Source organism: Cladophialophora immunda, assembly GCF_000835495.1.
Source record: "Cladophialophora immunda strain CBS 83496 unplaced genomic scaffold supercont1.3, whole genome shotgun sequence".
NCBI lineage: Eukaryota > Fungi > Ascomycota > Eurotiomycetes > Chaetothyriales > Herpotrichiellaceae > Cladophialophora > Cladophialophora immunda.
In genome coordinates this window covers 3,458,845-3,470,508 of record NW_015622543.1, presented here as the reverse complement: position 1 = coordinate 3,470,508, position 11,664 = coordinate 3,458,845, and the positions used below count along the sequence as shown (strand labels likewise).

At 53.5% G+C, this 11,664-nt stretch overlaps 3 protein-coding genes across 3 annotated transcripts; 1 reads left to right on the top strand and 2 right to left on the bottom strand.

Annotated features, from left to right (window-relative positions):
- Window positions 1-307: 307 nt before the first annotated feature.
- PV07_05619 (uncharacterized protein) lies at window positions 308-4,784 on the bottom strand. The gene is made up of 2 exons (XM_016392529.1): window positions 4,601-4,784; window positions 308-4,551 (listed from the first exon to the last, which is right to left on the bottom strand). The coding sequence occupies exons 1-2, from the start codon at window positions 4,667-4,669 to the stop codon at window positions 478-480; spliced, it is 4,143 nt and encodes a 1,380-aa protein (XP_016250048.1). The 5' UTR covers window positions 4,670-4,784; the 3' UTR covers window positions 308-477.
- Window positions 4,785-4,930: 146 nt separating this feature from the next.
- Window positions 4,931-6,036, bottom strand: PV07_05618 (uncharacterized protein; the record flags this gene model as incomplete). Its single annotated transcript, XM_016392528.1, has 4 exons — window positions 4,931-5,050; window positions 5,106-5,466; window positions 5,517-5,718; window positions 5,775-6,036. The coding sequence occupies 4 exons, from the start codon at window positions 6,034-6,036 to the stop codon at window positions 4,931-4,933; spliced, it is 945 nt and encodes a 314-aa protein (XP_016250047.1).
- Window positions 6,037-9,442: 3,406 nt separating this feature from the next.
- On the top strand, window positions 9,443-11,571 carry PV07_05617 (uncharacterized protein; the record flags this gene model as incomplete). The annotated part of the gene is made up of 4 exons (XM_016392527.1): window positions 9,443-9,866; window positions 9,937-10,229; window positions 10,296-11,005; window positions 11,071-11,571. 4 exons carry the CDS (start codon window positions 9,443-9,445, stop codon window positions 11,546-11,548), a joined length of 1,905 nt encoding a protein of 634 aa, XP_016250046.1. The 3' UTR covers window positions 11,549-11,571.
- Window positions 11,572-11,664: the final 93 nt, after the last annotated feature.

The window sequence follows — 11,664 nt, the reverse complement described above, 5'->3', positions numbered from 1 at the left end:
CCCCCCCCCCCCAAACAATATTCCGACGTTTCCCTTCCTGACCCGTGTACGCTAGGTGTTTGGAGACGTGAGAGGTCCGTGGCATTCGTCTGCAGAGGGAGACACTGAATTTGGCAGGGTGAGGAAGGACAAGGACAAGGACAAGTGTCAAAAAGCAAGGGTCATGCCCTTACTCGATACGTCTCGAGCTCAACCGGTAGGGATGGCTTTGTCCTTTGACACAGGACCTGTGGAGGAAGATGTGAGGTGGATGATCCGGCCCTTGGATATGCTTCTCTCTCTTCATATAACTATTCAGAATACATGTCCCCTCTTCGGGGCCCAGCACGGTATGTCCAAGCGGCATGGCAAGCCGGACTCGACACCGCTATCTACCATGTACCCTTCAGCTGGGCCCCTCCCAAAAGATTCGTCTTTTGCGTGTCCGAATAACCCCCTGTCTCATTGCATAACTGTGCACGTGAATCCGTGAGCGGCTCATCCAATCCACAACTTCCCCAAGATTAGACTCTGCACAATGTCCTCGTTGCACATCACTCTGATCTTGGCATCGGCGTGGCTCGTCTCCGGGTCTGTTTCTCCGTCTTCGTGGTCTGGGACGCATTCGTGTCTTCGCTTGCCTCGCCTGCGACCGCGCTCCGGCTGGTCACCCCTTCTGTTCGATGCTGATGTCAAGAGTGTGGCCTTCGCCGCTTCGACCTCTCGATCATCCACGAAGACGTATCTGTGTGCTTCGCCCTCGTCCAAGGCAGCTTCCAGCCTTTTCTTGACAGCCACCAGGTCAGGTTCCAGCTCAACCGTTGCCGGGTCCAAGGCGCGTACAAGCGAGAGATAGGGTCGTCGCTTGATCTCAGCTTTGCCCCGGCCCATGACGACAATGACTTGCGAATCACTGAAGATTTTCGGTCTCAGGCTTATAATATCTTTGACTCTCGAACCCTCGGCACCGGCTGAGAAAGGTAGGATGCGCGACTTTGTTGCGCCTTCGAGCTCGGTGCTTTCCCCAGCCGGGAGGAGGTAACTCGCCCAATCGACAATCTTGTCAGATTTGACGCAAACTTCGATCCATTTCCCACTGAGGCAGGGTAATCCCAGAGCCAAAGCTTGGAGGTATTTCTCTTTGCGGGAGTGACGGTCCGTGAGAAGAGCAGCGAACGAAAAGCCCGAAAACTCCTCTTTGAGCTGCGTCGAGTCCGGCTCGAAGAGATCGAGGAACGACTCCCGTAGGACGATACCACCATGACTCTGCACCAGGTCCACAAGACATCGCTTGCGGTCACTGTCTTCGTACGAAATCGCAAATGCCATTCTACCAAGTAGACCTTTTGTTAGGTCAATTTGCACAGCCAAGGGCCCAGGAGCAGGTATGCCTCGACGAGTTCGTGATGACGGTGTGCTTGGCGTAGAGGCTCGATCCAAGGGGGTGGAAATGCCAGATGAAAGCACAACGTGGATTGAAGGCTTGTACTCGTAGATCCGGTCTTTCATCTGCCCCCACATGTTGCTGTCCAGGTACACTGCTGAGACAGGCACCTTCTTCGCATTCTCGGCCGACACTTCTGGGAGCAGGTTCTTCCGTTGCTTTGGAGCCACGAGTACTGTCTGATACCCATGGATATCAGTCACCACAGCTCGGTCGGTCAAGATGTCTTCTCGAATAATTTGGTCTTGGAAGCCTCGAACAATGTGAGAAATCTTGGGAAAACCCTGCATATCGATCTTGACTTGGTCCCCAATGCGCAAGTCCAAGCGCCGCACACCACGCTCATCTATCTCTTCTGGTTCGTATCCTTCCCATTGAATCAGAAATCGGTTCGAGGTAGAGTTTGGACGCCCAAGACAAATGGCAGGGTGATATGCACGGGTTTTTCCGTTGAAGCATGCAAACACCATGTTTGGCGCTATGTCTCGTGCGCTGGACTCATTTCTCGGCTCAGGGTCGACCGGTGGTGCCAGGGTGGAATTCAAATCTGGAGATTTAGCAAATCCAACAGGATCGAGATTGTTCTGTTGATGTGCAACACTCTCAAGCAATGGTGGCCTCAGCGCAGCGATCTTCACTGGCTTATGCCGCTTGTTTAACGTCCTGGGAATCTCCTCCGAAAGACCGTCATCTTTTGCCTTTCGCTTCACCCCTACCGAAGGCTCGCTGAGAGGGACGGCATTTTGTGGCGGCGAGTCCTGAAGGTCCCATCCCGATGTCCGAGCTGTCAAACTCGCGGCCTGAGGCTGTGTTCTGAGAGCACTCAATGCCTTCGCAGTTGGCCTCCTTTCCCTCCGCGAGTACGTTAGAGGGAGTGACACTGCTTGCATGGCCTCTTCTGGGTGACCATTACTTGATTCTGATTGAGGAACACCCAACCCATTCGGATCCTTGGCTAGGCTGGAAGCCTCAGTAGATTCTGGTTCGTTGACAATGTTTTCCCGCGGTGTACCATCAGAACGACGGAACACAGGCATATCTGCATCCTTCAATGGCTTTCTATTGATCCGCTTTGGTGAATGATTGGCGCGAATGGGACTTTGGAAGTTCGCATCCAGCTGCAGCGCCTCAGTTGCGTTGAAGCTGGTCTGTGATTTGAGAGGCGAAGGCTCTGCAGCAATCTCCGCCATGCGTTTCCGCCGCCGACCCGGCGGCGTGGTGACAATAGGAGGACTGCTCAACTCGGTTGCGGCAGGTTGTTCAATGGCCGCGGTGGAGGCTTGCTTGTGAGTTCGTGCTGTATCAAACGTGTCATGACTCTCAGCATCACCAGTTTGGGGTTCTGGTTCGGACTCTTTCCCGCTTCGAACCTGTTGTTCATTGGAGCTGGTCTCAGGAACAGTGCTGGTTGGTGGTCGGCGTGTTTGGGAGTCCGAGCTCAGCCCAGTGAGGTCAACTAAAGCGCCTGCTGCTTCATTTGTTGAGAGATCTTGATCTGCTGCCGTAATCGACAGGTGAATAGGTATAGCCGAAGCCGAATTCGTTCGGTTTGTGGAGAAAGGTCCCGGGGGTGATGATGTGGGAGACTGGGGAACAAAATCAAGTACCGGATCAGCAGCAGAGGATCTGGGAACTTGCGTAGTCGTCCGATGTTGCTTCAGGTGCCGTTCAGGCTGCGAATCTGCCACAGCAAACAATTGTGAGCTGTTGAAAGCTATGACATGACCGTGAGTCTCTTGGCCATGTCTGAGTAAGGGGCTGTCTTGTACGTGAGAAGGTATGTCGCTCATTACCCGGTGGAGTCTGGCAGTGGTTTCAGGTATGTGACTTGCTCTATCCGAGAAATTCTCCTTGTCTTCGTCGTCCACCAGCACTATCGGCTGACTCGAGCGCGTCACGGCGACGGAGGTGTTATCTTCCTGCTCCGTTTCTTCTTCGCTTTCATTGCTCGAGATGTGTCGAGCCTGCCTAATCGGGCTTGAATCGCTTTGAATTCTGGGTCGTGTTACAGGAAGGGATCTCTCTGTAGAACTTCGAGCGGGTCCAGGGATGGGAGACGACTTCGACAAAGAGATACTTCTCATAGATTGCTTTGATATTGACGAAAGCTGGGCCTGTATCTTTCGATCACGTTCACGACGTCTCCGCTCTCTGTCAAGGAAACTATCCTCGTCGTCATCAAAACTATCGTGACCAGAATCCTCGTCCTCGTTCAGCATTTCTAGTTGCATCCGACGAGCTCGTTCTCGTAGAGCCTGAGACTGTTTTACAGAGACGTACCGGGAAGCCGGCTCCGTCGAGGCTCGCTTAAAGTCAGAAATGGGGCGTAGAGGCGATGAAGTCGCAGCTGTCACAGGACGGGGCTGCAGCTCGATGTTTGGTGACGGACGGTCAGAGTGCAGATCTCCATTGGCATCGCCGATAAAAGGCGAGGTGTTAGCCTGAGTTGCAGCAAATGCCTGGCTGAGACCCATGACATGGGCATGAGCTTCGCCACCTAGGAGTAGAGGATTTCGAGGCAACTCCGGGCTGTCCACGACATCTCCATTGTACCTTCTCTTTCTACCAGCGGTGGCTGGGGTCTTGAATCGCTGGGACTCTGGAAACTGGGAAAGAGCGCGTAGTGACTTGGCAGGAGAGAAGTCAACCTGGGCAGACTGCGAGTGTTCCTCGTCTCCATCACTAGCTGGTTCCTTCTGCGAGACCAAGCTTGAAATCAGGTCAATCTGACCTTCATCGCCCTCATGCAATGTTGCTCCAGTCTCTTCTTCCAAGTGTTGGACCAATTCAAGACCATATCCTTCGTCTGGCAGTTGTCCTGCGCTTCTACTGCGGTCGAGAAGCTGCTCATAGTGTGAAGGAGACAGTTCTTGCGTCGGAGCATCGCTTCCTTGACTAGTCATCTTCTGCGTGGTGGCAACTGCTTTGATCGGCGCGAACGCAGGTGGAAGGAGTTGGAGCTGGCTTTCGGCATCTGCGAGGATGAGCTGAGAATCGGGGACCGTGCTGGGGAGTTGGGGAACGGAAGCTGGTTGGGTGTCAGGAAGGACAAGTTGAATGTCACAATCTGCCGTGACTTGGACTCCTGTGTGCGCTTTGTGTTCTGGGTCTGGCTGTTCGTGGCCCGACTATGGCGCAATTAGCGTCCTGCGAGGACCAGGGTCACTTTCTATTTACCTCCAACGGCGCGAGAATGTCCGCCTTGAGATTTGCAATGTCGATACTTAATAGACTGTCTGTCGCCATAGATGTGAATCAATCCATGGCGCCACGCATTTGAGCGCAGGCCCTGCATATGGACAACGGGGTCAAAGAATTTAGACAATGGATGGGCGAGTTTCCGCGTCAAAGGGTTCATGCAGGCCCACGTAGCGCGTGCCCGTTTAACGATACGCGACCATTGACTTGTGCGGGGCAGAGGAGAGGGTGACGGAACAATGATTAACTCCGAGCTAGCTGGTGGCTGATTGGACAGCCTCGGCAGCCTTGCCTGGGCCAGCCTCGTGTCTACGCTTCCTCCTCAGCCTTGCCGACATTCGATGTGACCCCCAGAAGATCTGTCAAGGTCTGCCAGTGGCCTTCCCCCTGGGTCTTGTTCTTGAGGACGCTGATCCAGAGTTGGCTGCCCTTGGTGACCCTCCATAAGAGGCTGACCGTATTCCTGCCTTGTGCTGAGCCTCACTGGCCCATGCGTCCGCGTCCGCTTGCGGAGGCACAGAAACATGACGAGCGAGATGATGAGGATAAGGCCGAATATTGCGGCGACCACGGCAGCCATAATCTCACCCACGTGATGCCCCAGCTCGTTAGAGCTTTGGGAAATTCGTGGAGCTGCATTGGTCATGGTATTTATGGCTGCGAGTCCGCTCACGGAGAACCCAGGAGACCAGATTGTCGTCACCCATTCTGGGTAGCCTGTTACTCCTGGCGTTGTGGTACTCTGCTGAACATCATAACTTCCCAAATCGGTCCCACAAGAGAAACTCTTGTAGTTGTAGGGCGGATAGTTGAAGGTGTTACAATAAGTCGTAGAGTCTTCAGTGCTATTGACTGGTCAGCACATCGCTTGTCGTAGATGCCAATACTGCCATACCATTTCAGGATCATGTCATTGGACTGACAGTTTTCATCGCAATTGCCATCAAATTGATCTGCTTCAATACAGGCCACATTGTAATAGCATGAGTCTAGAACGACCTGAGACGTCAATGTCGGTTCATACGACGAACAACAACCGACGGCACTGAAGATGGAGTTAGAGGCGCAGTAGCCATTGTAACAGGTGACAGGATAGGCTGGTCAGGAACTGTCAGCAATTGCACTCAGGTACCTTGCTCATTGAGAAACTGACATGCGTTTGCGTTGATGTATCCGCATACTGAGGTGAGGCTGTTTTCGAACTCCAACTGTCGTTTCTGTAGCTCATGCTCTCTTGACGGCGCTGCAGTTATCGCTGGCAACAGATTTTGACCGTACTCAGGCAGGTCACGAACAGCAGTTTGAGCAGGCGGTAGAGATAACCAAGGCGCTGTGAGAGTCATTTCCTGACATAAAGGCGCCAACTTCAGCCTTAACAGCAGGGGCGAGGAATATATCTTGCCAGCACATGGCATAGTGAGCTAATAGGGACTGTGCAGGTCACCCCGCATATTTTCGAGATAATGGGTCATCCTTCCTCTTCACACGCCCGCGCAGGATATTGTTTTTCTGCGTGAAGGCCGATTGGACCTGTGCTGTTCTGCTGGGGTCGGGACAAGCCCGCCATCCTCGAACCGAGGCGCTGGTCGTTGTCAGCCTTGCAACCAGTCTCAGCTGAAATAGACTTGGCCCCAATTACAGCTCTGCTCTCTCCTCTCGTGCATCTCTAACTTCCACACTTGGGCAACGCCAAGGTCCTGCCTGAGTCATTTTTTGGGTGAACTGGTGCGATGCCATGTCGAGGACAGTACGGAAGTGGACTATGGCCAGAGGCTCCTTGTGGCTGCAAACCGATGAGGCAGTCAAGCACATTTTGGAACCCCGCGCATTTCTCTCCGGCTCCATCCTGCCTATCTTCGCAAAGTACATCATCTGTCACGACTCTGTAACCTAGGGTACTTTGGTAAAGGATTTAACTATTCGCCGTCATTTACTACCACAGAGCAAACCGCTACAACATGTACCGCAGAGCCCACCAGGCGCCGGCAACAAGCAAATATTCTCGAGCTAGAGACCGTGAAACAGTACAACCACCGACGAGCAAGATCCAGAAGCACATGTCTGGTCGCTATGGGGACGTTTGGCTGAGCTTTTCTCTCGTCGCCCTGCCAATGCTTGCGTTCAGCGCGTTGCTTCTTGGACTCGTCTACAGCTATCGCGTCACCCATGCTCCCGCCCCGACCTCCGGCCTGCGCACAGATGATATTGTCGACGAGCCCGGGATATACTATGTGAATCTGAGTGCTACCGTTTTAATCTTTATTGCGTCCTGGTCAAGCACCTTAGGACCACTCCTCGCAGGCTTTCTCATGGCCCTGGCCTCATATCCTCTTTCGAGGCGGTACTGGGAGGATGTTCAGCAACAGCAACCAGACCTGCCAACGCCATTCCAGCTTGTACTGATACTAAAGTTCTTCACGAGTGCCGGATGGGGGCCATTGTATAGTTGGATCAAATACCTCATTGGCTGGAAGAAACAGAGACAGTCGCAGTCGAGACTGTTGATAGCAAGCGCTTCTGTCACGCTTCTCGCAGCGTTCTTAAGGTATTGTTTAAAGCTCAGTCCAGAGAAGACGCGAAGCTAACAGGCCGCAGTCTTTTAGTCATTCTCGCGGATACTTGGCTCCATATCACGACGTCGACGGTGAGCTTCGTGCAGATCAGCCCAGTAGCTAGCGGGGCAAATCTCAGTTTTACTCTGAAATCGGACTGCCTCAAGTCGAACAACTCTCTCTCGGCAGCTTTTGATAACGGCGGGGCGTGCAACGTGATCCTCGCAGCCACGGAAATATTTCTCGTCGATCCTCGTCAAACTTTGGAGGTGCTGAACAGTGTCTCTGACACAATCAGGGTCTTCAACAACGGGCCCGACCCAACATATGTGTATCTCGGCATTCCGCCTTCGAAAAGCATTGCTGGTCGAGATTTCACGGCGACAACATTTGGCATGCGTACCGAATGCAAACCCATCTCTAACGAATGCAATTTGAATGGCTTCGCGGGAACATCCACCCCATTCATGTGCACTCAAGCTTTTGAGGGCGACCTGCAACAAACATCCAATGGTTGGCTCTCTGCGTATTTCACACATGACACTATGAAGTCCAATCTGACCACCCAAGGAATTCAAAACCCCTACTATTACGGGCTTGCAGTCTTGATCCAGGGCCTCGGTCCGTCAGCCTATACTGCAAACGGTACGGACCTGCCTGAATTTGTCACACCCGTGCATGGTGGAACTGCCTTTATGCTGCTCTGTAGTATCACGACCTACGATATTGAATACGACTCAATCCAGGGTACCGTCACACGCTTCGTGGCCACCTCGAGCAACAGTTCTGTTGCCAATGTCTGGCATGCTCCAATGGAATTTGTGAATGTTGCACAAACATTTCTCCAGACGGCGGCAATAGTTGCTACTTTCACGGCAAAAGACGCGCAAGATCTGGCGGATCAAATGGCCATTGCATATAGCAAGGTGGCTTTGGGCGTCGGAGCACAGTCAGTAGAGGGGGCACCAGCAATTGCGGAACGAACTTCGTTTCTTGTGACACGCCTACCCATGGCACCGCTCTTCGGCTTGATTGCGGCGAATCTCGCATTCGTCCTCCTAGCACTGATCCTGACGGTCATCGCGCTGCGCACATCGGGAGGCGAGATCCGAGAAATCCAGGCACGGCTGAGTATTGTTGGCCTCGTCGCGGATCGTTTTGAAGGTGGCAGAACAAAAGACCCGGCGAAAGACATGGATGAGCTTTTCGAAGAGCATGACGGAGCTACAGGTACCAGGGTTGGGATGGAGCGCTCTGCGACCGGCGGATATGCCTACACGCAGTGGACCACAATAACAGGCTGATTGAGACTGTCGCTCTCTGCTGCGGTGATTTTGGGGCTCTGATAAGCTGCTAAAAATGAGGGCGGATGTGATTAACGATGCCAAAACCTCAACAAGATGCAGAGAGTGATTGAAATCTCGTACTGTGGAGACAGAAAGCTCTTTTATCGCCTACACAGTAGGGATGCCTCAGCCTTGTCGCCCGATCCAGAAAGCGGGTCTGGCGAGGCTCCCCCTTTTTGTGGAGTTCGGCTTCGGGCTCCGCGGAAACGTCACTTGGCCCGCTTGCACCACTCGATATGGGCAGCCTGCCCCCAGGTTCAAACGTCAAGATGGATATACAGTGCCATGGTCGGTCCTTCCGCCATTCCTTATATATCTTTCGGCTTTGAACACTTACAAGTCACGCTCGCTTCCCGAGACCGAGATCCTGGCTGAGCTCCACTGCCCGCGGGCTCAAAAGTCACCTCCTCAAAGCTTGAACAGACCGACCACGCAGACCCCTCTCTCGAATGGCAGAGGCTTCTGAAGATGCTGACCAAGCTGGTGTCATTCGAAGAGCCGTATGTATTTACTCAGGACATTCCTCTGCCACGTGCATCATTTTCGATCACCGCACGAAGATCTGATTTATATATGCTAGTCAGTATGCTAACATGCACCCGGTATGAGCTTGGCAGTGTGACCAGTGTCGCGCCAGGAAGGTACCACCTTATCATATCCTTCACTTTCCGGGACTTGACTCTGATCAAGCGTCTAGATACGATGCGACAAAGAAAGTCCATGTTCCAATTGCAGGACCGCAAAGAGGGAATGTATCTTTGCCGGACTAGGACAGAAATCCAGGCAGCCAAGGCAGAGGGTGTTGATCTCCCACCAGTAGTACGGCATGGCTTTGTACACTAATCGTTGCAAACATGGGCTGATGAAAATGTAGTGAACGGAAGATTGACCAATTCGAGTCTCGCTTGGGAGGCATCGAGACGATGCTTCGCAATCTTACAACGTCCCTCCATCAGGGTGAGAATGCTGTTTCAAGATACTCGAGCGCGGCCATACGAACATATACACCTTCCAGCATGGCCGAGTGCAGCTCTTCATACGAGGAAGGATCACTCAATGGAGAGAGCGAGCAGACTTTTGAGGGCAACTCTTCAATGACCGCCCACACCGTGTTCGCTAGTGAGTTCCTCGAACAGGCCGTGACTAATACACCTCTCAGCCGACATCTCAGCCCAAATATCGAGAATGCGCTGGCATCCCTGCGGCAAATGGTCCAGATGCAGCACCGAAAGGACAATTCGCAGGAGAGCACGTTTGCCCACCAAAAGCCGATACCGAAAGGGGGCCTCAGCCAGCTACCCTTGCCACCGACGGATGTTGTGGTGAAGTTATTGCGCGAGATTAAGAGTCAGTAAACCAGTCTCCAGGGCTACTTTCGCGTGCCGCCAGAGTAAATGAGAGATCTAATGGAACACAGCTACACCACCCATGATATTTATGATGACCTGTACCTTTATCACCGCCGAGTCCTTCATAGAATCCTGTCGGAAAGTGTACTTTGCCACCGAGGACTACAGCACCGCCTGCTTCATCGTCGTCAATGCCGGCCTCTTCTACCTGTTCCAGGAAAAGTTGTTCATGGACGAGGCGAACAGCCAAGAGTATCGTGAATATCACTATCTGTGCAGGGATAACCTGGAGACTGCTTTGGCTAACTTGCCGCTCCTTCTGCCGCGCAACAAGGAGATGATCGAAGCTTTACTGCTCGGGGTGAGTGCCATCCGATTAAATACTTCATATTCTCAATTCATCTCTTCCTTTCTGACAGTGAAGTAGGTCACTTACTCGATCGAGGTCTCGAAGTTTTCGCTTGGGTGGCAGCTGAACAGTGCCGCAGCCGCCATCTGTCAGACGTTGGGGTGGCACCGCCTCCGGGCCACGGAAGACGAGACCGACAACGCAAAGCTGGCCATCTTCTGGTTTTGCTACATGTTGGACAAGGGCCTGTCGTTGCGCTTCGGGCGCACCTCCGCCATGCAGGACTGGGACATCTCAACGCCACGGCGGTTTAGCAACACCCAAATAAAGGAGCCATGGACGGACACGATCAATCTTTGGATCAAGACCGGAGGCATACTGGGCGAGACGTATGAGCACCTGTACAGTCCGGCGGCTCTGGCCCGGCAGCCGGGTCAGCGGGTCGAGACGGCGAGCCTCTTGGTAGCAAAGATGAAACAACTGTGGAAGGAATTGGACGACCTCTCGATGACCTTGAAGCGGGAAAACGGGGCCATGGTGGCATCTGACGGGGGGACCAAAGCCAAAGAGTGGCGTGCCATGTCGCTGGACATGATCCTCAAGTCGGCTGAGGTCAGCCACCTGGCATCGTTGACCCTGATATACCGCGCGATCCCAAGTGCACCGGGCTTTCCCAGCACATTCAACTTCGAATGCATCGAAGCGGCCAGAGCGGCTTGCAAGCGTCACGAAGAATGCATGGAGCTCACCGCGGACAATCTCTTTGTACAGGCCGGGTATCTGCACTGGTAAGGCCGTCCGTTCCGATTTCGATCTACCTGCTACGAACAATGCTAACTCACAAACACGACAGGACGATCCTATACTCACCCTTCACCCCCTTCATCGTCCTCTTCTGCCACGTCATCGAGACGTCAAGTGTCGATGATCTCCAGCGACTGGAACAGTTCACGGCGAGCCTCGAGCCGGCGCTGTCCATGTCCCGCGGCATCGAGAAACTCCATCGTCTCTGCAAGATCCTGTCCCAGGTGGCCGCCCTGTACGTCGAGGCCAAGATGCCACAGCAGGAGGACCAGGACATGACCATGGTCGGGAACGATTTCGACATGTACCTGTCCCAGCTGGGTTTCATCCCCCAGCCACAGCCGGGAGGCGAGAGCACGATCAGTGGCGCAGGCGAGTACGGGCTGGAAGGCTCCGGCGCGACAGTGAACCAGCAACTAGGACTGGGGGATTGGTTCTCCGGAAACAGATATGTCATGGGACTGATGGAGGGGGACTTGTTGGACTTTGATCCCGAGGCGTGGACGTCGACGACGGGAGCGCGATAGCGACGGTTCGCAGTGTTTTGGAGCCATAACTCCCAACCCCCAGATCGGGTCCAGACGAGGCGGCGCGAGGCCGTGCGAAAAGGGATCAAGGCTCTGACAAACCAGGAACTGTTGTT

What these genes read in the sequence shown, in the direction of transcription:
- PV07_05619 (XM_016392529.1), bottom strand. Translation starts at nt 4,669, where the DNA reads ATGGCGACAGACAGTCTATTAAGTATCGACATTGCAAATCTCAAGGCG. An exon ending in ACATTCTCGCGCCGTTGGAG is followed by an intron (nt 4,552 to 4,600) that starts GTAAATAGAAAG and finishes ATTGCGCCATAG; the next exon opens with TCGGGCCACGAACAGCCAGA.